Consider the following 27414-nt stretch of genomic DNA (forward strand, 5'->3'; position numbering starts at 1 on the left):
TCATATTCATTAATGTTGTGCATTTATCTCTAAAAGCAAAGGAGTTGGGGTCTCCTTTATTGTATTGTAGACACGTCATGAGTAAGTCATTATAATAGGTGATAATTAGTTTCTTCCAAAAGTAAAACTGTAATCCACAACCTAAATAGCTTTTTATTACCAACATAAAAGATTGTAGTGTAATAAGTCTGAAAATTTATTTATTTTTAAGAAACTATTAAAAACACTAGTATAACACTAAAATAATACTACTAGTGTTTGATGCTATGTATTGAAAGAATCCACACACAAGGACTAAACATTAGTACTAGTTCATTCTAATTTAGATTAATACGTGTATCGATGTCAACAACGATAATTAAAAAAAAAATCTAAAAATCGGAAATATGACTATTCTTCCAGCAACCTCAACTGAAGCTCTTTCCTCACACATCTCTTCTCTGCAATTTCTGCCCATTCATTCTCCTTCTTTTTCACCCGATCAGGTATTCTTCTCCCTCAATTTCAATCGGATCTTCTAAATCCTTCGCCGCATTTGATCGCTTTACGCGCACTCCAATTTCAAATCCTCATCGTGCACAAGCAAAAACTCAACTTTTCTACTCAAGGTTTAAGTTTTTTCTTAGTCCTAACCCGTGCAAATGATTATTCTTACTTTATATGATCTCCGAGTTGTTCAATTTCTGATTCTGAATGCCGTGCATCCATTTTACTTCAAATCCAGCTTATTTGTGTACATAATTTGATGAGGAATAGGGTTAGGATTCAGGTGACCTAATTATTAATTGGATTTCAATGCTTTATGATAGCACCAATTTAGCTTTTGAAGTTGTTTATAGCAACCTAAGACATGGTATTCAGGTAGCTGTGGTTTGTTGGAATGGCTGTCCAATGCCCTAAAATCAGGCCAGCAGTAGAAGCCGGTTTTCCTGTGATGCGCCATCGATTACCATGGCAGACACAGACCAAAATCAGCTTCAGTGTTCCCAACAAGGCAATGAATCTCAGGATTTCAGCTCTCTCTGGAGGAGACAATAGTAGTAGTAGCAAGAAATCTGCTGCCCCCAATTCGAATTATGTGGTTCCTTTAGACAAGTCTTCCTGCATCACTCGCCCCCTCGCTGAGATTCTCCGTGACCTCAATAAGAAGGTTTCTGATAATATTATTAAGACCAATGATAATCATTCCACATTTATCCCATGGTGATTGCTCTGGACCTTTGTGTATTTTTATTTTATTACTACTTGTCTATTGGGGTACTAATTACTGATTCACAGGTACCATGCCAATCGTATGCTGAGCTTTTATGCCCCAGGTAACATCAGTTCCATCTCATTTATCTTCTTGGGCTTAAAATGTAAAAGCAGCACTTGAAGCAACTTCGCGCTAATGATTTTGTGGCATGCCCTGTAACGACAGTTATCTCACAATATCAAAAGAACTCGTTAGTAATTAGGTTTCTATTTTTTTAAGTCCACTTCAATTCGGTTATCGATTGCACTTGTACATACTGTATCACTCTGATTATCGATGAACGTCAAACTATAGGTTCATAGAAAATATCAGGATCTTGCATAATTGTTCAGTCGAACCCTTAGGTGCGACATTGTCTATTTGCGTCCTCAAAGCAAGTTCATGGCGTCCCTTTGCATGGTTTCCATATTTATTCTTTTTACTCACTCAAGAAAAAGATTTCGTTGTGTTGTCTTGAAGTACTATATACATAACCTCTCCTTTTTAGTCCTTAAATTTCATAAGCTTGTTATCTCAAAATGGGAAAAAACATGTGGAACCTGACTGATAGGATCTTTTGTATTACAGCTCCTCTCTGAATAAGAATGATTGATATTGTGAAGCATGTCATTGATGGTTATTATATCATAATAGTGTACTGTATTATGCTAGTCAGAAATTGTAGGGCTAAATGTTAGTCAAGATTAATACCAATGATGTGATTGGATCTTCTAAAATACTAACCATTTTATGTAGGTTGGTGTGGAGAAATCCGTGATGTTATCTTTTCTGAGAATGGAAGTGTGACTGTGGTTTATCGGGTGACTGTACGGGGCTCAGATGGCGAGGTGTGTTCCTTTCCATATTACCTAAATATTACCTCATACCTGATAACGCATTCTGCATCTCATCCAATTTGCGGAATATATGAAGTGACTGACCTAATAAAGCATATTTTTTGCTTGCAAATTGGATTGATTATAATATTGTCATCAAGGTTTATTTTAGTGGAGACCTTGCAAATGATGTTTTAGCATCTAATGTTCACAACTCTCGTGATTCCCTCCCCTAAAATGAACTTGCAATCGGGCTACCATCTGTCATTGGTCGTATATTTGGTTTTGTTGTATGCAGCGGTTGCAGCCACAGTAGTTTAAAAATACTTTGTGAATGAATGATATGATTTTCATTGTTTTAATAGGGATTTAATATTTTTTATCTGTTTGCTTTGTATGTAAATATTGACTAAACATGTTAGAAGAATTTCCCCATTTCTTCTTAGCCTAGGGATTCATTGACATCAACCAGATTGAGATTACATAAGGATTTTTTTCATTGTAATAGTTCCACAATATATATTCAGTTCGCCGCCTTATTCCTCCCACTGAAACCGAGTTATAGGTTAAGGGAATGTATAGCCATATTTTCTGTGAAAAAAGTTGATAGAGTGTTGACCTTTAATTAATTATTCTAACAAATTCCATTAAATTCCATTAGTATATAAGGTTTGCATGAGCATGTTAGATACTAACATGTTTAATCATGTTGAATAGGTGATGTAAACTTACATGATCAATCATGATTTTCCTAAAAAAATAATGGAAGTCTTAATTTCTAGAGGAAAGGACTTCAGAGATAGAGGAATGAAGAGATAATAATGGCTAAATAAAATCCATAAAGATTACATATTTAGATAAAACAATCACTTCAAATTTTAGGTTTTAATTGCACAATTATGACTGTTGTGATAAAGTCATATGAGGGTTCATGAATATGACATTTTAGGGATCAACCTACAAGATATTTATTAAACAATAAAATGTACAAGCTTGTTGTCATCTGGCTGTTTTAAAAATCTGAAAATCTATGGATAAATATGTATGGTGTTTTATCTGGTAGATGAAATTTATATAAAGTTTATGAACTACTAAAATGCTAGAAAAGTGCATACAAAATTATTGTACATGGATTGGATGGCCAGGATCATTTTCCTATAAATTTCATTTGCTTCAACACACTCACTTCGAACAACAAATTATTGAACACTAGATTTTTCTGGCTTGGGCTAACAAGAAATGCTCATTATGCAAGGTTTATTAAGCTGTTGGAATAGGAGGTCCTTTTTCATCTACATTTTACTTCAAAGTTGATTCATATGCAATATATGGTCTTAATATTTCATGCATTGGAAGCTAGGCCATAAATGTTTCTGTTTATTATGGAAGGAAAATAGGAAAAATACAAGGGCTAAAATTTTGAAATGCAGGCACATCGTGAGTCAACTGGGACAGTGTCGCCTGGCAATGGTGAGATCGTAGATCCTGTTGCTGCAGCAGAGCAGATAGCTTTTTGCAGAGCATGTTCGCGATTTGGTCTTGGCTTGTACCTTTACCACGAAGAGTAGAAGAGGTTGTTTTCATCATGTCCCACGGTTGTTTATCATCCTTTCTCGATTTATGTATGTTGTAACACTTGTATTTTAGATTATTGAAATTTGATCTTATAGCATCTGAATGCTACCAACATTAAATTTCATTCGCAATATTGTTTAATATAGACCAGAATTTTTCTAGCATTCTTGTATGCCGTTGGAGCTGGATGAATTACATATCAGACGGTTTACTAATACTCTCGCCGTTTCCTAAAAATGTACGTTTAGAAAGAGTAGATCTGACTTAAATGTACGTTTTTACAAGACTACTGAACTCATTCGCATTTCGTATCAACCCATTTACATCAAATCCAACACTTGGATTACCTATCCTATCCGTTTACATAAATTCAAGCCGCTTCAAGGCCTCTCTCATTTGACATGTTTTCATCTGTGCAACATTCTGCCTCCACCTTCTTGGCTCCCTCACTCTTGAGACGAAGATTCAACAACGCATTGCTCAAAGCATCCGTTTCAGTTTCTTCTGATATCTCTGCCTCTGCTGCAACTGCCTTTGTGCTGTTTAGCTCCAGCTGCAGCGTCTTAAATTCTTCTTCAATGTCTTCATCATCTATCTCACCATATGTTGTAGTTGCTTCTACAAATTCATGGTCACATGTTAGGCACATATATACATATGTTCACAGAGTAATTTGGGATTTTGTTAAGCGATGAGTTGCAGACAAGATAATCGTGTTAGGCATATATACAATGACCATAGTATGTAATCATAGGATTCATAGCCCAATAGAATTCAGAAACATGATTAGTTAACATGCTCAGCACTAGAGATCTGATAGCGAATGCTTACCTAGAGCATTATCAAGTCGTTTCAGTGCATCAATGTTCTCATCAAGTTCCAGCAGGCACTGTGCAACTTCTTCAATGTTAATTTGGTTTTCCTGCATAGCACGTTTGCTGCTCTGCAAGGCCTCCGCCACCTGTATGAGAACATATTGATTAAGACTGATGAAACGTAGCATCGAATTATGTTTACCAGAATAAAATATCCGGCTGTACTTGAACAGGCTTCAGTAGCTATGGACCATATCAAGCACCAATACAAAGACATCCCCAACTTTGTACACATTTAACAAGCCAAAGAGAATGAACACTGAAATAAGATTAGCATGCAAAATCAACCTTTTTGGAGGACTCAGCATCCGAAATAGCCTGGAGAACTTTCTCCACCTGGTCCAACAGTGCCGAGCACCTCTCTCTACTTTGAGATGCCAGCTTCATTTCTTTTGTATGTCTCAGGGCAAGTTTCTTGTTTGCTTCTCTAAGAGATGCTATAGCAGACTCCCTACTTCTGCACAGAGCTCAATTCAGTAATCAGATTTAAAATATCAACCAAAAAGAAGAAGAAACAACAATAACTTGTTTCTTCTTGAGAAATTGACCTAATGAAACCACAAATCTATTAATCTCGGGATGTTTACTTTTGATATCGTTGGTCAATTAAATGAAGCTGCTTCCCCAGCTTCTCGGCAGTCCAAGTTAAGTGTAGTAAACTGTAATCCGTAGTTGAGGCAGCAGAAGCTGCCCCAGGAGCAATACACAATTTGACACCCTGCATCAACAGAATGGAAAAGAAACAAGTCAAACCCCATCGTTTCCAATTCCAGAATGTTAGTATTATGCATCAGAGTAGCAGCAACCTCTATAGCTTGAGGTTTGTTGATGACAAGGCGTGTAGCTCTTCCACGTGTCACCAAGTAATCCAAAATGGCAAGCCGTTCCTCCTCAGAGCCCACACAAACTTCCCCAAACTTGTCCATGGTGACAACACACGTACTAGTCCAACAGTTTTCCGACAATTTGGTAATGACCTCTACAGATCGTTCCTATATTTAACTAAAGAGACTTAGAAAGAAGGGTTAATTTTCTGTAAATGCACAAACAAACTAAAACCAAATTTCAGTTTTTAACCCACTGTCAAAAACACATGAAACGCCAATGGGAAGTCTAAAGGTGCCACACTGCCACTGGAAAGCTCTCAACGAAAGTTTTGTAACAGTATGTGGTAGAGAGATTCAAATTCCGGCATTAACAAAAGGATATAGTTTCAATCGACTCTTCATTCAAAATTTTGAGTTATTGGCCAACGCAAGCGAAATTCCACAAAATTGTGAATTGGGGCAAAAATTAGGGCAACTAACCCAAGAATAAAAAATAAGAAAACGGTTACCTCCAAGAGCGGTGCGAGAATGTAGCAGTCGGCGGTGAGAGCGAGAGGGCGGCGATCGCCGAGGGGCAGAAAATCGAGCGCCCTGCGGAAAATGTGAGGGAGGCGAGAAGAGGAGGAAGAAGCGCGAGGAAGCAGCAAGTCTCCGGCGCGGTGCATTTCAAGGAGCACTTGATCAAGGCACAAAGGGGAGAGGCCGTCGGGGCGGCGGCGGAACCAGAGGCCGGAGAGGCGGGAAGGGCGGATGACTAAGATGCGGAGGTGTCGAGCTGTCTTCACGATTAAATCCCTCCAAAAACAATAGCGCGCCTCCCAATCCGACCTCTGCCCGCTCAGCGCTTTGAATCGCGCTCGACTCTTCACCTCGTCGTCCCAGTCCTCCACCTCTTCCCTCACAAACGCCGCCGCTTCCTCTTCCTCCTCCATTACTACTAATACTATGCTTCGTTGATTTATGTCGTTTATCAAATAGGATACGAGTCTATTCTAAATTTCAATTGTAAAACAAAAGATACCACAATAAAAGCAAAGGTATTAACCATGTTTGGTTTTTTATTTTCAATTTCTTTCACATGATGATACAAATAACAAGAAAACATTGATGAAATTTCCTGTCTAATCCAATAAGAATATGAATTTCAAAATGAATAGAATGAAGAGAATTAATTTAAGGTCCCAAACTGATAATTGTCGTAGACTTGAAGCAGCAGTTCTCTGCAAGGAACCACAGCCTGAAGCTTGATGCAAGCGAGGAAAGCACCGGAAAGCTTCCGGTGAAGGCTGTAGGCCTCTTCCGGAGGGGGTGTCAGCCTGTGCCGAAGCATCGTTGCCCCCAGATTTGTAATGCTTTGAGTAATATTCGTCGATCCAAAATCGTACCCTCCACTCTTTGCAAACGGCAGTCCCACCACGAACCCTGCCTGCACATGAGCCTCCACCATTATCTCTGATTCCATTCCGGTCAGAAACCCTAGCCTCCTTGACATCTCAATCACCATCTCCCTATCGCTGTTTCCACAACTCATTACCTGATAATCATAAAACCAACTTCAACATAAAACATGACCAAATCTATTCCACCACTTCAAAGGAAAGGAATGCATCTTACCATCTTTAGATAATCATCTACAAATTCTTTTGGGTAGTCCCTTGCTGCTCCAAAGTCTATAAGGTTGATCGATTTATTCGTCTCGTCATATAAGAAGTTACTCCAGTTAGGATCAGTCTGCTTGAGATCACAGCAAGGGACAGATATTAATAGATGACCTTGGATTAACACAAAACAGATACAATCATGATTTCAGACAATAATTTCAAAATCCCATAGTTGCAAAATTGTATTGGTGATACCAGTGACAGAGCCAACATTAACATGGTCAGATTCTAACCGGGGGGGCTGGTTTAAATGTTGTATAAAAGAAACTGAAAACAAATTAGAAAGATACTGCTAGGTGTACCACCTGCCATATAATCCTGCTGATAACAAAATTAATAAGCACAATCCTAACCATTGACTACCACTCCAAAGACACGACTGGCCTAAGAATCCTTTACAATAGTTTATAAAAGTTGCTATGTAATTATTTGAGTTGTTTTTAATAAGAGCAATATTATTATCGTCTGGTAAGTATCATGGGATTGAATAGCTTCACTATGGCAGAATTGTTCCTTTGAGCCTTGTGAGAGGTGGTTTTCATTTTGTACTTCAATCATTTATTTCTCTTCTACCTTCACACATCCTCTTGTTGTTGCTAAACTGGAATTTGGGTTACATGTTGGGTTTACCAATATATGCCAATTCCTTTACAGTCAAATTCTTTACAACCAGAAACTTGTGAGACAAGGGATATACTCAGTTTGACACACACAGAGAGAGAGAGAGAGACTTGCCTGCATAAAACGGAAGATAAATAACTCCTTCAACGTAAGCTCAAGTAACTTTGTCCCTACATAATTGCGAGTCTCTTGATCCAGCGATGCAACCTTATCAATTGGAATTCCTGCATAAATGGGATACTTGCTATCATAATGAACTTTTGAAGGGTCACGGGTTTTAATGCACAATTGGTAAAGTAAAATATAGATAGAAAGAAAAAGTGATTGAAGTATTGTTAGTGGATAATGGGTTAGAGAGAGAGTTTTTAAAATAGGAAGTTCATAATTTAAAGGACCGGGGGAGTATATAATTCGAGGCCAGAGTTAAAGGAAATGTTTATAAACTATGGAGGCAAAAAATTGCATTATTAATCTAAGATTTATAACAATGGGCGAAGAACTGGAACATGGCAATATCACAATTTCCTTCAGCAATATTCTAATTGAATTATGCAACTTATACCAAAGATAAATAAATAAATATCAACAATATTTATTGTTATTATTATAAAAATTACTCCCTCCGTCCCACAATAGGAGTCACATTTGGTGTGGGCACGGGTTTTAAGAAAAGTAAATAATCGTGGGTTGGAAAAGTTAGTCGAATATGAGGTCCACTTTTTTATATTGGTTATAATAGAATGCGAGTGATGTGAGTTAGGAGACCTTCTTACCATTTATGGTAAAAGTGAAATGTGACTCTTCTACTGTGGGACGGACCAAAATGGTAAAATGTGACTCTTATTGTGGGACGGAGGAAGTATTATTTACTCCCTCCGTCCCGCTCAAGATGACACGTTTTCGCTCTTTTAGTTTGTCCCAAACTAAGATGACACATTTCCTTTTTTGGTAACTTTCTCTCTCGATTAATACACTCAACCACTTTTTTTCTCACTCTTATTAAAATATCCATCTTCCTTTATCTCTCTACTTTAATAATTATATCTCCTCGCCTTGCTCTCTCTAATTAAGCAACTTTAACTTGATAAGCTGCTAAATCCCCGTGCCAGCCAACCATGTAATGTGTCATCTTAGCCGTGGGGCAGAGAAAGTAATATTTTAGAAACTGTACTTTGACCCAATCCTATTTATTTTTTAGGATGTGTTCAAATCCAACCTAAGCAAATTATTTTCATTATGGCTGACTTACTGAATCCAAGGTTTAAATAGGAGGTCAGGTACAGAGACTAGTATCTACTACTAGTAAAACAAATGACTTCTTTCTTTCATATAAAAAAACAGATTGAGCACATACCAGGTACTAGTTGTGTAGTTAGAACTCTTCTACTGCATAAATTATCCACTACAAATGGAACATAAAATCCTTCTGCATTGGATAACAAAGTACGAAACCTTTTCTGGCTTTTGGCCTCCAATTCATAATCACATTCACGAGAAAGTTCTTCTTTCGCTACCTGTGAAGGAATTAAAGCATAATTTGACACTAACAATCTCAATTGCATGGCATTAGAAAACCGACTTCAGGTAGCAGTTGTCATTGCAGCCAAGTCTCATAAGAAAAGTAGGATATGTATGAAGAATCAAAGATGCATGAATTTTAAAATCTGATACAAATACACCCCATAAAGAAATAATTTCCATCAGAATTTGCCAGCTGAAAGCCAAAAGCAAGAAGTTTTAGAAAGAGAAGCCAGAGCATCTAGATAATGATTGATAATTGCTAACCATGCAGCTTTGAGAGGTAATATCTGTGTGGTTAATCCAATTATCAAAAGTATGTGTGCATAATTGCACAGTCAAAAGAAGTGTTTGAGATCATCAGATTAACAACTCGTTACAAATTACTACTGCATTGTCCAAGGTCATTGCTCACCAACAATAAAGCAGTACAACTAACCAACTTCAAAGTTCAAACTAATTCAATGGTCATTATTGTGCATATCTACTCAACTGGTTCACTTTTCAATTTCTTAAATATCAATATAATGGGATTCATCAAACCATATCATGATATAACATGGAAATCTTATCAAGCCAAGAGACATAGGAAAAGTTCCAGATAAATCAGTGATTAAAAACTATACCTTCATTGCATTGTCAATGTACATTTGTTCTGGTAGTAAATTTGTATAAGTTAGTAGTCGTTTGACATTTTCGATGTCACTTTCAATGCTATCTGCAACTCCAGGATACTGAATCTTCATTGCAACCTCCACACCATCCTTTGTGATAGCCCGGTGGACCTAAATAAGGTTTTAAGAGCCTCATAAGATGAAACACAACAGATGCGGACAAGAAGGATCATGTGAAAACCTTTACTCAGTTTTAGGAGGTGTGAATAAATAGAAACGCATGCACAGTCAAGCAATCATTTCCATCACTTACCCTTTCCACTAGAGAAATTCTAGCACACTCTCCGAAAAACATATTACTATAAGTTAAAACCATCATTTCCTTCCAATTTGTATTTGGATAAGTGTGGCAAAAGGCTCACTGTCACTTATATATTTATCTTTGATGTCTCTATATTGACTGGTAAGTGAAACAACAACAGCTTTCCTATATCATATTTTAAACCATTGAATAAATAAATATGTGAGTGGTAGCTAATTCAAAAGTACGGCTCATAACTTTTTCTACATATGTAGAGAAACCTTTCCATGTTCCACTAGCCACTCTTAATTTGCTTAATTTGTTTTGAGGTAATTGTCAATGAAAACATGGAGAGTCTCTTTGAAAATGTAAGAAAACACACTCAGTGAATTATGATGAGTTTGAAATAGCCAGGAGTAACTTCAGCACCTGCCCTATACTTGCTGCAGCAATTGGATCATAGTCAAAACTTGTCAACTTGAGGACCAGTCTGAACCTAGTTCAGCATTCAAAACCTGATTGAGCTGATTCCTTGGCACCCCGATCTGCACTCCTGACGTACAATTTCCAAAGCTTGCAAGATCTGGAAGGGCATTAAAGCTCACAGTTAATGAAGAATATAAGAATTGCATGTGAAGCTAAGAAAGTGTGAGCACCAATCATCATAACTATAAGGCATAAGCAAAGCTCGATTCAGTTAATCATTATATAATGCAATATAATCTATTACCTTGTTCATAGAGAATGTTTTCCTATTCTATCTTTGACTAAAATTTTGACCTACAAGCATGTCTAAACAAAGCACCCAAAAGATCTTGGTGCATATGAAATAGTGTCAGTTTGATGCTTCATGCACGAAAATCAAGCATCATAGAGCTGCTATAAGTTAGCTGTTGAATGAATCAAGCCACCCAAAAATATGAACCATCTGGGAAATTTCACATTTCACTTTCATGTCAGTCTCATTGCATTGAAACAATTGAAGTCCACTCTGCACAAGATTCACAGTACTTGATCATTCACCAAAACTATGTAAATTATCTATTTCTGAACCATCCAAAATGCTACCAGAGCTCGATGTCACAGAAAATACCAACTGCATGCAAGACGATGAAATGTACAAACATTCAAAGGAATACATCATACAAGTGCAGTAAAAAATTACTATCATATACTGTTTTACAACCACAATTATCTACTAAAACAAAATTGGGGATGTTTTTTACTCTCTCCATCCCAAGGTAGTTGAGTAGTATTCCTTTTGGGTTGTCCCAAGGTGGTTCATGGTTGAGTCATTTCACTTTTGGAAAAACTTTATCATTTCTCGTACTTTACTCTCTTTTCATCTCTCTTACTTTACTCTATCCACTTTAATTTTAACACAAATTTCTTAAATCTTGTGCTTAAAAGAAATGCCTCTACTATAGTACTATCTTGGGACGGAGGGAGTACCATTATCACAGGAAACCAGATAGAACACATTTTAAAGTATGCATAGAAGCTTATACAGCGCACTAACTCCGGATCAATATAGATATAGCATATGCCTACTTACTGGAGCAGGTACAAGATTTTCATCTTGGATGCTTAACATTTGGCCTAATTTGAGAGCAGCTCCACGCATTCTGCATAATGCAAGAGCTAAACGCCATGCTCCTCTCAGACAAGAAAGGGGAAACAGCCTGCTGACTGTTTTCTGATTCAGGCGTCCCGTAGAGGACTCTCTTCGTAGATTCCTGAAACGCGCCCCATGCGAGACCAGCGCCAAGTCCAGCAAACCTTCAATCAAGCTTGAAAAAGGGAAAACCAAAGCTCAAGCCAATATGAACCGATTTAATCCAAAGAAATGATATTGATTTAGGGGTGTTACCCAATGGCTCTAGAGAAAGGTGTGGAAGGAACTTTCCTCTCTCGAGGCTTCCTCCGGCGGCTATTCGCATCAACAGCGGACGGGGCTCTCGTTGAGGTCGCAGAAGGAGCATCGAATTCGGTCCGTGAATGTGAATCTGGATTGGAAGTGGAAGCGACAGGGAGATCAACTGCGGCATCTGCAGCCGGCGTCGGCAGGGTATCGGGTTTGGAAACATCACGATCCTTATCAGTATCGCGATTGTGATTATCAAAGTAGACTACGCTGCTGCCTGTATTGGCATGACTATTATTGCCATTGCTATTATCAGTTTGGGCGCGAGGAATTTCTAGAGTGCGGAGGTTTCCTTTGGTGAGGCCGGCGGCGTCGGTGGCAGAGAGAATGGCGCCCTTGATCAGGTATCCGCAGACGGGCGGCGGATGGCCTCCTTAGCCACCAGAGATAAGCCATTCACCACTCTCGCAATGTCCTTCAATGGAACCATTCTCAAAAATCAGCCGTAATTCTTCCCAAATTCAAAATGTATATCGATTATAGTGTGCCCTAATTCAACAATGGGATTGTATAAAACTCGTAAGAAGAAAAGCAAGGGGCGAAGAGCAAGGATGTCCGTCGAAGACGGAACCCTACATTAAATTATGCATATGGTTTGGGTTGAGCTTCTAACTTTTACGTGTGCATTCGTCTGCCGCTCCTCCACGCCGCCGCCAAACTCACATTTCTTTTTACAATATTTTTTCAATTTCACTTGCTCCAATTTTTCATCACACATTATAATCATCATTATACCTTACTTACATGGATTAAGCACAAAAATAGCATTTGAGATGGATAAACTAATGACAATCGATAAAGTAAAGAGCAAGAATGATAGTTAAAATATTGTTATGATAGTTAGACTCACATTATTATTAGAGTATTTAATGGTAGACCTGAATCATAGTGGTATATGTCGAAGATACTTTCTTGTCACTAAAAATAGGTTATTCTATTTTTATACCTCGCTTTGGAAAAAAGACTTTCTATATTATTCTTTCTTACTTTTCTATTTATCCACTTTAACTATTTATTATGACTTTTCCAAAACGAGGATAAAATGGAATAACCCTATTTTTTGTGACGGAGGAGTATATAAATTGATTTATATGAGGGAATGAATTGAAGAGAATATTCCATAAATAAAAATAAACTATTTTTATAGGATGACGAAAGTGTCTCTACTTTTCATGGGACGGAAAGAGCATTAATTAATTAAATTAGAGGGTGAGATCTTCTACCACAAAATGAAATTTTCCTTGTTAATTTTCATTTTTCTAGTGAATTTACAATTCAATAATTATTACTTAATTTAAAGAAAATTAACGCCAAGCATAATTATAAAAAATGTGGTCATTCAATCTTGTAATCGAGCCAAATCACGTATGGATTGCAATAAAAGTGTTAAGCAAGTAGTGGAACTCCCCTCTTAACCACTCATCAAAATCTCCAAAGAAATTCATTCATGAGGATATTATTCATTCCATTACAGAGTATGCACTTTTAATTGGTACGAGTTTTAAGCACAATTAGTAAAATAGAGAGAATAGAATAAAAAAGTAATTAAAATATCATAGTTATAAAATAAGTCTCTCCGAAAAGAGATTCCAAATTTATAAAATACATACTCTTACGAGACCGGACTAAAAATGAAAGTATGCATGCTCTTAAACGAACAGAGGGAGTACATAGTAGTACATGTATTCAGATCCAACAAGAATACTGAAAACAGTAACAAGGTAGTAGCTCCTATACTTAACTTACTTTGAGTCACAATATTTACTTTTTCAATGAATGTTTTCCCTACCTCGGACAGACCTGAGGCCACACAATCTTGGTAATAATAGAATCATTGTAGTAGCGTTTAAAGTTTAAACAAACATTTATGAGGTGAATTTCTCAACTTCATTATATGATTAGTATATTAAAGACAAGCAGAGCTTACTCTATACATAATTTCTACACTATATAATCACTTATCAATTCTAAGATTATTACAAAGATGGCCCAGTTCAGGCCTCGCATCCATCCAAGTTGTGAATTTCATCTCACTGGCTGACGTGTTGTACAGATAGGATCTAAACGCGATCAGGAAGAAGTATCGCCTGCAGTGCATACACACAGCAGCATTAGATCTTAGACCTAAAGCCAATTATTGGAAATGGAAAGCATACTGAAAATGGAAGATCAGTAGAATATCGATATGTAATGGTGCCTAAGTAGCATAGCCGGAAACCAACCTCAGAGCTTTAATACCCATATCAACAAGGTATGCCCGATGTTCATCACTATCATTTGAAAGCCTTTCAAGTTCCTTGCTGTAGTATAGAATATCATCTCTCAAGTGTCCAGCACCGGCACCTTAAAAGGGAGGAAATAACTAGATAGTTTGAGAAACAACATCAAAGAAGCCAAAACAACCATACCCTTTTTTTCATCTTTTGTGCTTTTTGATGGCAAGGCAAATTATACTTCATCTACAGCTCACCTCTCCCTTTTGTATACTATTTTCACCATATTTGTATGACTATGAAGTGAAGTCAAACCTTGAGAGAATCCAAACTAATCATCCTATATGAGCTTCAACCACACCCATCAAACTTCCGTAACAGTTACTACATCAGTTTTACCACCATACTACCAGTATTATTTTTTGTAAGTTAAATGTTGCAAGAAAACTCCAGGTGCCTTCAATATCCTAGATTATGTTTGGTTAAGCAGATGTCGTTTACAAGATTCAATTTCTGGATTATTTGCAAAAAGATTATTAAAACAGAAACCAGACCTAGCACAGTTCACATTTGAACAATTTTCCTGCTACATGGAATTACTGTAAGTAGGTTTGAATTTATATAATATTTGATTTTTATTCTAGTTGGCCTCTCCGTCCCAAGGAAGATGACCCCTTCCTTGGGCAGCATGGGATTTTATGCAATTTTATTTTGTGTTAGGTGGAGAGAATAAAGTGAGAGAGAGAGAGAGAGAGAGATAAAGGGGTTCTATTTTAGTAATGGGCCATGTTGCATGGGACAAACTAAAAGGAAGGTGGTCCATCTTCGGTGGGACTAGAGCGGAAGGAGTACTGTTATATGGGAGTACAAGACATTCTTGAGAAAGTTAATGTTTGATTAAAAGAACAGTGATGCAGAACAAAGCATAAACGCATGGATAATAAAGAGAAGTGTAATATGTGCACAAATGAGTATCATACCTATCTATAACTGAGTCCACATCTGCTTTGCTCTCAGGACCATGGACAAGGACTCTAATCAAGCTTAAAATGTCTCTGTAATCACCCAGTTTTCTTGCTTCATCATCAGAATTAAATTGTTGTTTAACTGAATTAGTTGAGCTTGAAATTCCGACAGATCGTGAGACATGTGATTTTAGTGCTGCCTCTGCTTCAAGCCTCATACAAATGATAGCCATTGCATAAGCAACCCCTCCAAATCCTGTATGTGATATGAAAAGATAAGACCCTGCAAAGCTGTTGAGATGCACAAGAAAGGAAAACCGTTGCTTTAGTGTCCATGATACCATGATGACATCAGATGATAGAAAAGACTCACAAATATAGAAGCATCTTAATTGCAATTACAATTGGCATATGCACTATGAAGAATTTGAACCATCAACAACATATATATATATACTCTGATTATAGTAGTAGCATGACAACATCTAAAACTAACAAAAGGACATAAATAGAACGTCTAGTCAGATGGATAAATTTTCTCTAGTAAGTCTCAGGGATAGAGTGGTCTGTTGTGGCAACGCATGGACGAATAATCTAAATAATCTTTGTAGTGTCACTCATTTTGGCTTGAGATTATGGAATCTCTATATTAGACATATAGAATGATATCATCTCAAACCGTGTATATTTGATTAGAAATTCAGACAATGAAACTGAAAACTTACTCATCCTTTCGATACTGGATGGAATCAACATCTGAAGGTAGAGCTTCTCTTTCTCTAGTTAATGGGATCCTCCGGTAAGCCATGTTATGCCCTTCATGCTTTAGAGCATCATATACCTCTGCTGGAGTCTTAACATCATCTACAAAAATATTCTCCCAGTATCCTATAACACTGGCCTGTTTTGATGCAGGATCATATTCTTCGCGATGTAAAAGCATCCTACCACCAGATTTTTTATCTCAGAAATTATATCTTCCTTCAAACGTGCCTCCATCTGTTCCACCTGTAATGTACAACCAGATTAGGAAACGGAAAGGTCCTCGACTTTATCTGCAGTCTTATAATGTGAACAACTCTTGGAATTGAGCATACCACTGGGCCAGTGATTCCTATGTGCTTGAGTGTATCAACAGGCTTATTGAGTTCCCTAAGGACAAAAGGTGTGTTGTTGATGTACACAACAGCCTCTTCCCGTAAATCTGTTAAAACTACTTTTTGAGAACTTCCTTCTGCTATGGGCTTGGTGCCTAAATAAGCTAACATCTCTTCTGCACCAGCAATTGTTGGGGTTGCCATGCTAAACACAGGATATCCATCCACCTTAAACCACAAAATCTCAACAGTGAGACATGCTCTGCTGACAAACTTGTGAGCAAAGGCATACTTTTTGGAATATCATCACAACAAAGTTAAAAAGTTCTTGCACCACAAAGTCATCATCTAGTAACTGTACCAGTAATGAGTCCATATATCTTGAAGTGATCATTTAGTGAATTGTACTATGTTTCTTTGTCATGGAATTTTCTTATAAGAAACAAATTAATTATATATGTACAGGGGTTCCTGTGAGAACTTTGAGAAGTGAAAATCATATCAGTTCTATGATAGCATCACAAAAGATATCAGTTCATGATATTCAGTCAGGATCTGATATTGATATTGAGCCGGAACTGATACTGAGTCAGGAGCTGATATTGAGATATTCATGAGCTGATAGGGAGTCAGAAACTAAAATGTTTTGTGATGTCAAGTGTCAACTAATATTGATATTAATGTATTTGTGAACTTAAATAGTTCTATAGTTCTGTGCTTGACTTTAAGAAAAGTTTTGAAATGAACCATCACCTATATGTACCCCACTTTCCACCAACACTTTACACTCACATTCTATTATAAAACTAATATATAAATGTGGGACCCTCATTCCACTAACTTTTTCAAACTCATTTTTCTTCACATTTCTTAAAACTCAGTGCAGAGTCAAACTTGGACAATATTTCATGGACGGAGGAGTATATAACAATTTGAGAAGTAATTTAAATCAAACCAGAAAGAAAAATATAACACCAAAAATCAGCAATACATATTGTTACTGGCATTGTTCATAACATTCATGATAGCTCCTTAAAACATAGAGGTTATCATTAGTCAAGGTTATAAAATCTTGTTGTCAATCGACAAACCTGATATGCTGAACATCTATGTAAAATACGCATCTTGTACCTTGTATACATTTGGTGCACCATGGATTTGTATGTGGCTAGAAGTCCTTTGACCAGGAAAGAAATACATCTTAAGAATACAGCCCTTCCCCAATACTGAGCCATTACGATCCTTGACAATTGCCTCCATCACAGCATCTCCATGTTGAGAATCATATGGAGCTCTCAATTCCTCCTGCAATCAGAAACATGACAAACAGTCAATCAAGAGGCAAAGAAAAGTACAACCTTGAGTGTTTCAGAAAAAAGGAACTTTACAGGGATAGTAAAGAATCGTCCAGGTCTTAATCTGATGGACCATTTCATGGCTTGAACCTCTGGTCTCTGATGTAACCAGTTTTTAAAAGTCATTCTTGACTCTCCTTGTCCACAAAAACCATCAAATGCTTCGCTTCCTAGATATGCTGCGAAAGCAATTAAGCGGAAATATCGTTCCAAATATTCAGCACCACGGTTTAATGCTACTCGTCTTTCTCGAGGCTCCATATGCTGTTGATTAAACAGCTGCCTATACTGCAAGACAGCTTGGCGAATATTCTGAAGCGCTGAACACCTATCTATTATAGCATCTAAAGCGCCTCGGCATTCCACCCCATTATCAAATAATCTTGTAATCTTCCACAACAATAGGATGTCATTAATCCCAAATGAATGACAAGAGTCTTCCCCAGGCCTAACTCCTTCGGAAGAAGATAATGATGATGTTATACATTCTTCACTCTCATCATCTCTGCGGCTACTAAGCTCTTTCTGTGATGGGTCATCAACTAACACTCTGACAGGCCTTCCATAGTCTATCCGGAGCTTCAGAAGACAAGCAATAACAGTACCAGTTGTTGTCCGTCCAATCCCCATCTGTATAAGACTTTACCCAATAAGAAAGCTAGAACAAAAGAAACTATACATTCAGAAAACTTAAGAATGGTCCATGCAACTGGGTGAGTGAAACTTGAAACAATAGCTACCTGGCAGTTGAAAACAAAAGCTGTGTCTTTGGAGGCAGACACAACATTCATGGCCAAAGTGTCAAAGTCAGAACCTTTAGGAGCTTTTCCATCTGTTATTGGAACACGTGCATACTTGATGGGGAAAACCATCAGCTTCAAAGCAGCTAAATACCTCCCTTGGGGTTTGAACAGCATTTGTGTCCACGTGTTCCCAAGCATCTGATATTTTTCCATCATCAGTTTCATGAATGACCATTATGGCACCTGTAACGCTCAGCTTCACGCAAAATATCATCCTTCAGCCTAGCTTCCATTCTTTCTACTCTTTCACAGTCAATTCCCTTGACATAGATATATTAGAAATTAGTGTATTGGAGAAAGATATTATTTAGATAGTATAAGGCCTATAAAAATATACAATCATAAAATATTAATGTACCATAAATGGGAAACAGAAACAAAGAATATTTCAAACTAAAGAGTAGCAAGACCAGCTTGGTTATCAAATTTTACTCAAACCTTCTATTGTTATAACAGAGCTAATTAAACAACGTTTACTATGATCGCAAGACCTCTAATCACTACATTTGACTTGAACGGAAAAAGATAAAATTAATATACTGCTTTGGTGAATATAAATAGTGATTTCATCACAGATCCCAAAATTGCAAATACAGACATGAAGTCTGCTTATTCTAAGGTCTAACCCAAGAAAGAAAGAAGAGGTGGACAAGACACTCATGTTATTATTTAGGAAATCTGGCCATAAGAGTTGTCACTTCTTGCAAATATCTACTGCATAAATCAAGGAATATGGTGTTCAATACCGAATACTCGAGCATATTTTTGTACGGTCTTTCAACTTCCGAAGTACAAATGGTCTTCCTTTAATGTAAACAACAGGTTCTTCTCTCATATTGTGCCACAGTACTGGACGGCCACCTCTTGAGCTACCAATCCTTTGAATGACTGATTTGATTCCATCGACAGTTGGATTAGCAACACCATAAACTGGAAACCCTGGAATTTCTCTAAAATTGGGAGCACCCTCCAGTCTTTCCGGTAAACAAGGATGTTGACAACCAGGACAATGGTCACTTTTGAGAACTGTTTGACTTCCAAGGACCTCTCCATTCCTTAAGGCAGCAACTTGGCTCATCTCTAATGGGCGGCCATCAACAGATTCAGCATTTGTCAGTACAGGTGGTTTCAAATTGGCAAAACCTAGAGCCCCCATTGGATCTCTCCTAAGCAATCTGCATGACATGACATCACAAAATATTATCGCAGTTTGACATAGACAAATCTCCCTACTTTCATTATCAACATATATGCTTCAGCAGGGTGATTCATTCTTTAATTGCAAGGTGGCACTCAAAACCAGAGAATCTTGACCCCAGTTCTTCAAATAAGATGTATGAAATAACTTTGATCACATGTGTGCATGATTAAACAAATCTTACTCTACCCTAATCCAGACTCTGACACAGGTATTTTATACATATATTACATTATTTCTCCCTCTTAGTTTGACAGCAAAACCGATCCACTCTTATTGCTAAAAATATACTTAACATATTTTGTGTCTCCCATAATATAACCATGGATAGCCATCCATATAAACTTGGGATAGATTAAAGAGTTGTGCTATGAAGAGTCATGGTAATTCGAGAGCTCTAGGAAAAACTTCATGTGTCCCTGAATATCCTATTCTGAAAATTGTTGTCCCCCCAAAAAGTGACCTATTTCCAAATAATATACAAATATGACGCCAAACAACCAAATTTACCCTTGTCCAGCTTTCCAATGCTACTATAAGTTGCAGACTCTTCAGATTCCCGACAAATAAGAGTAAAGGAACCAATTTTCCCACTTCCTTGATATGTGATTTGACATCACCATACATAGGAATTAAGAAAATGTAAAATAATATTTGTAACACTCAATTCAACTTCTCAATCTAGTTTTCCAGAATCTCCCATAAGGAATCTTGTCTCCAACGTTTTTGGAGTTTTATCCTAAGCCTACAAAACCAGTTCGTCCCTGTTAACATTATTAAGCATCAGCATGTCAATCTAAAAATACAGTGCATAGACCTAAAAGTTCTTTTTTCTAAGAAAGGTCAAACGTGGAATAATATAAATCCATTACTGATAAGAGAGCAGAGCATACCCTTCAAGGAGGTGTGCATGAAGGTGAGAAAAGATGTGAAGGACAGGCGAATTAGGCTGTTATCAGATTTAATTTTATCCTAGTTATGTTTCTTACATATTATTGCTTTAGGATTGGTTTTAGTATGGGTTGGACTAGGCCTCATTACCTGGGCTCTAGTAACTAACTTTAAACAAAATATGCCATAGGGTTCATCTTTTGGAATCATCTTTCAGAACAACTTTGCCGCCAGGAAATCCATTTGCCCTTGTTTTGAGGAGTTTCAGTTCAGTTTATCTTCTTTATTACACTGCCTCTGCCTTTAATCTAACAACTACCAAAGAGGGCATCTTGTAGATATAATATGTAATAGAGATGCTAGCATGGGTGATATGGGAGGAACAATTATACATTCACTTGATTAAGAGACTTTGATCAATAGATTGAAACTTACAGAGAAATTTATTATTACCTGCGCAATATACTATAAAGCTCTGGTCTAGCTCTCATCCACTCTGTGAAACTGCATTGAGCAGGAGATATAGGATAGAGAGCGTCTCTTTCTGTATGAAGATATACAGCAAAGCAGATAAGGAAATAATATCTTTCCAGGTACTCTACAAAAAAGGAAAGAGATGCTTCCTTCTTCATTTCATCAGCTTGACACAGAATACTACTTCGATAACTAGAAATAGCTTCACGTAGATTCTGTAAGCAAACAACACTTACAAAAATTTAGAATTTGACTGTAGCACCAATACCCATTCAATTTTCAGAAGTGTTTCTGATTACTGAGAATTAGAAAATGAAGCACCCAAGTTGAATACTAGAAACACTACCTGCATAGATGAACATTCATCGATGACTTTATCAACCTGCTTCTTGCCTTCAACACCACCCTTCAGACATGTATTAGTCAATATAATTAACAGAAAAAGCAATGAAGGTCTACGCAATTACTGGAAGTAGAAGTAAATATTATCTGGTACCTCAGAACTCGAATGAGACTTCTAATGACAGCATATTCTCCTCTGCGGATAGATTCCTCCGACTTTGGTAACTCGGTTGAAATGCTAGAACTTAAATCAGAAACTCTTCCCATAGAATTGGTTCTAGGAATACCTATGTATAAATATATTGGAATATATGGCAATTAACTTCAAATGGGACAGAACAAACAAAGCATATGTAGGATTCTCTCCATAAAACTTTTCAATTTTCACTATACAAAACTGTGTCTATCATTAATCATAAAGACAGATGATCTAATTAATAAGTAATACTATTAACATAGTTCTATAGTATGAAAAAAAAAATCAGATGGACAACGTGTCCCCTAGAATGCTTGATGCACTTATGCCATTCTAGATGATGTAATCATATCTATTAGTAGTAATATTTTATTATTTGCAATCTTCAACTAATCTTACAATCGTTTAGTAAACAGAAACAGAGACTACTGAAAGAGAGAAACATTTTTAATGATTTAAATACATGTAAAAATTGTACTGTCAAATATAAATAATGAAGAAGAAGATTTTTTTAGTTAAAAGAAATTAAGTATAGAAACGTTCAAAAGTGTCAATGAAAGCTTCATATACAAGACTCTGTTTCCAAATAACTCGTTTTCAAAATTCCATCTGCTGATCCTAATGATAGAAGGGCTACTACAGTCAAAATTAGGCTGTGAAAAGCCAACAAAAACTCACCTGCGCCAATGCGGTTAATATAAATCAGTGTCGCGATAACCCCCCTGTGGTTGTCCGTCCACCCTTTGGAATTAAATAAAACCTGTCCAACATGTGCTTGAGAAATTTTTTGGACCTAAAGAAAGGAATATTGGGTACCAATGAAGTTAACCCCCAAGTCCACATCATATAAAAGAAGATAAAATTTTTAATTTTACTAAATCCATGGTTTTCAACTGGTGGAGATTAAAAAAGATAAATTCAAGGAGGATAGCGGGTTCCTCTAGATCAAACACAAACTTAAAAAAATTTAAAACCTTTTAGCATGGTCATAACGTCATTATTTATCCAATAAAAGGGTAGAGATCGTTACCTACAGACTACAGTTAGTTGTTTATTACTTTACAGAGTCTAGCTGTTAGTGTCTGTTAAGGGGTTCGTTTAGGAGTCCTTGTTTGAATAGGAGTCAGTAAGTTTTAAAATTAGTATTTACAGCTACTAAAACCAAATAAGGGGCCTTAAGTTTGGGGGGGGGTTTTTTCCTTTCTTTTTTTTTGTTGTATTCTTTTCAGTTTTCTATGGGTGTTATTTCATTTATTTCAATTATTCTGTCTCGTCCCTTTACTATATTAAAAAAGTTCAAACATTTTCAGGTGGGGACATCTCCGGGTGCCCCCTTCTCTCAAGATTGGATTTGTTGGTGCAGTTTAGGAGTTTCCGGGATGTATTTTTTTAGATTTTTGGGAGGTATTACCTCGTGATTAGAACATAATCCAAATGTAATATTATACCCCCTCCGCCCCACTCAAGTGACACTTTTTCCTTTTTGGGACGCCCCTTAAGTGACACATCTCTAAAAATAGAAACATCACTCTACTTTTCCTCTCTTACTTTATTCTACCCACTTATCTCACAAAACAACACCAATAAAATCTTCTGCCGAAAAAAAAACTCCACTTAGAGCGGGAAAAGGGGGGTATTTCCTTGAAGAGAAAAATTTTATGTCATTGGGGTATGGGAAAGACATACTAAGTAATAAAATTTAGCAGTGCCCCAAAAAAATGTAAGGCCCCCCAAGCATATCAAAATATTTTTTGGGAAATTTGGGTGAGTGCTACTTGGGGGTTAATTCCTACCTGAACTGAAACTTACCAGAAATAAAGTCTTGTTCTTTAGGAGACTTTTCATCTGTTATCGGAACACGTTTATAAACAACAAAGAACTGATTTGTCAATTCCTCATACACCTGATGGAGAAAAGAAGAAAAAATTAATGAAACATATTAGTTTAGTTTAATTCCATGCAATAGTAAGTATGTATACCTCTGGGTGTTTTAACAGAATCATTTAAACTGGCTCCCATTGATCCACCATCTGACCATCAGGTAGTTCATCAGTTACAAAGGGTTTTTTTTCCTACCTATGATTCAAATGTTGTAAACATTGACTGTATTAAGTGTATATCATGAAAAGAAACCACAGTAACAACACCACAGTTACAACCAAGATATATCATAAATGGAATACATAATAATAGGACAATGAAAGGAATAAAAGTACCTAGCAGATTCTCGAGGGTATCTTCTTTCAATCGATCTTCCATTTGCTCTACCCTGACCCCGTTAATGCCCTACTTTTATTTGAAAAGACAGATATTGATGAAGGTGCTGCTGGGAGGGTGAACAATCGAACAATATTATGGACCAAAAAGGGAAAATAAAAAACCCCCACCTCAAGCCAAGACTCAAGTCTAACAAATATTCATTTTGTAACACACTGGGAAGAACTTTTTAATTTATTGAAGGAATAAATGAAAGGTTGACTGATCATGGTTCAGGCTTGTCAGTGTTGCTAAAGCAAACTGAAAAGGGACTTTTCCCAGAAAATTTTCCCATAAACTGGTTCACTCCCAAAGAGTAACAATATCTTCACTTTTTGGGAAAGGGCTTTGCAAGGGGGCAACTTGTTGTCTCAAGGAGACTTTTTAAGTTTAGAAAATTAAAAAAAGGAAGATATGATCACACAGAGAAAACTTTTTTGGAAGAAGAAGCTAGAAGATAAGTATAGCAGAAATATCAAAAAGTGGAAAGAGGACCAAGTAGATGAAACATTTCAAAACATCACAAGGCTATCCCAATAGCTTCTAACTAAAGTCATCAATATAAATTAGAGTCACCAACACCATAAATTTTGCCTTCAATGTCTTATATTAAAAGTGGTTCAGGTTTCCTTCAACCCACATAATAATCCCCAAGGAATTTGTCTCGTTAGAACAAAAAAATTTTAATAGTACAAAAGTGGCAGGGATTGGGGGTATTACGTACCGTATATTCAAGATTGAAAAGGGCTGCTCAACATCACGTAGAACAAAGGCCGACTGTTAATGTATATCACCTGTTCCATTTATGGGTGTAACAATAGATTCAATGAAATATCCCGGGGGTCTTTTTTGAATACTCTATTACAGCATTAACTTTTAGGTTCCAGCATTCGAATGGATAACTCAAGTCAAAACTTGTCAAGTAAAATCCCAATCTCTATAAATACAGCAGAAAAGTCCTTAAAACCACCTTAAAACATATAACTGCATTTTATGCATCTCCAGGAACTTTAAAATCACCAAAAATTTTGGTTCGAATTCCCAAACACTTAATAAGCTACAGCTATAGGTTCATCTCCAATGTCACGATACTTGATAAAACCTAAAAGTCATAACTACTGATTATACTGCAATTGTTGTAGAAAAAAACACCAAATATCTTTGACACATGAATAAATTCCCCTACTGTAAAAAAAGCTAAGGAGCTGAGGAGTAAGCATAGGGAGCAAGTTCCTTTTTGGCCTTCTATTCTATTATGTTCGGAAGTATTAAATAAAATCTCACTGGTGGATTGTCGATAAGACGGGAAAGAAATAGCCATTTTGTAAAATCAATATCTACGAAAAATAAGTGCCTGGAAAATGTCATTAATGCGACACATTAGTGTAGGAAATCCAAACCAGAAGTTGACACATGTTGAATAATTTCAGGAAATCAGGATTCAGCTATTATCATCAAACCAAATGGGCCAATCAATCCCCAAAGAGGAAAGCAACCATAATTAACATATGCATCAATTCACATATACTCCTATAGCAGCTAAAAAACTTTTATATGTGGTAAATCATAGAAGGTACTATCAGGGTTCATGGATGCCAGAAGAAGTCGATAAATACTCTTATGAGATGGTGTAACATTAGGCATGCAATACGTAACTTTGAAGCATGTTATATGAATTATCCAAGACTGTGAAATTGCATTGCCTTCAACAATTGACATCAGACAGAAGCATTAAATATGGAAAATTACCGGTTCTTGCAAGACTAATCCAGAGTACACGAATCTGCTCCCCATTCATGTGGGCTCTAATGTGTGTGAGAACATTCCGGATGCCATCAATAGTTGGAATAGCTACCCCATGAACGGGCAAGGAACTTGCCTGTAGGATAAAGAGATCGCAATGAGCTAAGATGGCAAAACCTTCGAAGAATACAACACGGTTGATAACCAAAATCATGATTACCAAACATAAAGCTACAGCATTATAGAAACAAAGACAAAAATCTTATCTTTACTGAACAAAAAAAAAAAGAAAAGAGAAGAGAGAGAACCTTGCGATAATTGGGGGCACCGTCAATATGAGGAAGCAAGCGTTTGTTGTGGCAACCTGGAAAATGATCGCTCTTGAGAATAGACTTCTTGCCCAGCACGGATCCATGCCTCTGCTTAATCACTTGCTCCGGCTCCTTAGGTATCAGCATGCTTACCATTTATTATTCACCGAAGAAACGAAACCACAAACCCTCGATTCACGGCTAGGGAAATTCCAATTTCTCAGACTAAAAAGTTATTCGTTCACTCGAACACTGAAACAATGTGCGCGCAATAGAGAAGAGAAGAGAGCAGAGGATCTCAGTAGCAGAAGCAGAATTAAACCCTTGTTTATGTTTAGCCAGCCATGGCCCATGTGCATCAATTCATCAGCATTCCAATAGTATTTGACAACGTGAAGCCCGTGCACTGCTCGAACACGAACTGACACCCCGCAAACTCGATTCTTTAACAGATAGGGAATATGCTTTTTCAACTTTTATTTTCATTATATACTCTTGCAGTTGGAGTTCGTTTCAATGATTTGTAGCACTGCCACTGTTTTGTAAATGCTACTACTATAATTCAATTGTGTAATATACATCAAATACATAATTGCTAATCATGGTAGTAAGTGGATTTTGGAAATGCTATAATTTAATTTTATGGATATATAAAATACATAATTCAACTAGGAAAGTGGTAAAGTGAAAAACAGATTTCCATATTCAATCACGTCTATATTTGATAATTCAATTGTGTTGATGTATAAAATAGATTTCGGAAACCTATCAGTCAATTTTATGAATATTTTGTGTGTATATAATTCAACTGGGAAAGTGTTACTAAAGTGAAAAACAGAATTCAATTATATGGATTTATAATATATATAACTCCATACTCAATCTCGTATATATATATAAAATGAAATGTGAAATACATAATTCACCTGAGAAAGTATACTCAATTTTATTAAAGTGAATAACACAATTTCATACTCAATCTTGTGCATATGCATAAAATTACGCAAAAAACCTGAATAAATGAAAGGCGAAACACATTCTTGGTCCTTATACTTTAATTTTTTACTTTTATCTTAGATAATAATTTATATTTAATTAGTTAAATTTAATGAACCTTTTAATTTTATTATTTAACTTATCTTATGATTATAAATATTCGTATCTTTCAATATAAATATAAATAATCAATTGAAAATTCGGATAGTTATTCTAAAAAACACTTCGATTTTAATCTTCAATCATCACGGTTAATCTTTTTATTATTGTCTACAACTTATTGAGATTATTGGATAACAAGATGATATTATCTTTATAAACTATGCTAAGTTAAATAATGGAATATTAAAAAGTTCATTAAGTTTAATTAAATTTAGATTATTATCCAAGATAAATGTAAAAAAGTCCCTAAAATAAAAGATTGTACAAGGACCTAATGAAAGTTATGATAAAAATATGAGGACCTACTAAAACGAAAAATCGTACGAGGACTGATAAAAATATTGTGAAAAGTATAAGACCTATTAAAACGAAAAATTGTACTGGACCTAATTAACATTTTGACTAAAGTATAAGGACAAGAATGTG

General features: G+C 36.4%; 2 protein-coding genes and 2 pseudogenes across 3 annotated transcripts; 1 reads left to right on the plus strand and 3 right to left on the minus strand.

Moving 5' to 3' along the window:
* Window positions 1–335: 335 nt before the first annotated feature.
* LOC125200053 (DNA repair RAD52-like protein 2, chloroplastic) lies at window positions 336–3809 on the plus strand. 2 transcript variants are annotated; one of them, XM_048097849.1, is made up of 5 exons: window positions 336–485; window positions 862–1203; window positions 1279–1316; window positions 1991–2082; window positions 3501–3809. In XM_048097849.1, the coding sequence occupies exons 2-5, from the start codon at window positions 881–883 to the stop codon at window positions 3636–3638; spliced, it is 591 nt and encodes a 196-aa protein (XP_047953806.1). In that variant the 5' UTR covers window positions 336–485; window positions 862–880; the 3' UTR covers window positions 3639–3809. The 2 variants fall into 2 exon arrangements, with proteins under 2 accessions (XP_047953806.1, XP_047953805.1); XM_048097848.1 differs by having other exon boundaries at window positions 401–608.
* A 62-nt stretch (window positions 3810–3871) lies between these two features.
* Window positions 3872–6290, minus strand: LOC125200052. Its single transcript, XM_048097847.1, has 6 exons — window positions 5857–6290; window positions 5327–5512; window positions 5108–5238; window positions 4809–4977; window positions 4477–4606; window positions 3872–4263 (listed from the first exon to the last, which is right to left on the minus strand). The coding sequence occupies exons 1-6, from the start codon at window positions 6277–6279 to the stop codon at window positions 4016–4018; spliced, it is 1287 nt and encodes a 428-aa protein (XP_047953804.1). The 5' UTR covers window positions 6280–6290; the 3' UTR covers window positions 3872–4015.
* An 83-nt stretch (window positions 6291–6373) lies between these two features.
* LOC125200051 lies at window positions 6374–12648 on the minus strand (annotated as a pseudogene).
* A 2363-nt stretch (window positions 12649–15011) lies between these two features.
* LOC125200049 lies at window positions 15012–26185 on the minus strand (annotated as a pseudogene).
* Window positions 26186–27414: the final 1229 nt, after the last annotated feature.

This window comes from Salvia hispanica, unplaced genomic scaffold, assembly GCF_023119035.1.
Source record: "Salvia hispanica cultivar TCC Black 2014 unplaced genomic scaffold, UniMelb_Shisp_WGS_1.0 HiC_scaffold_786, whole genome shotgun sequence".
Lineage (NCBI taxonomy): Eukaryota > Viridiplantae > Streptophyta > Magnoliopsida > Lamiales > Lamiaceae > Salvia > Salvia hispanica.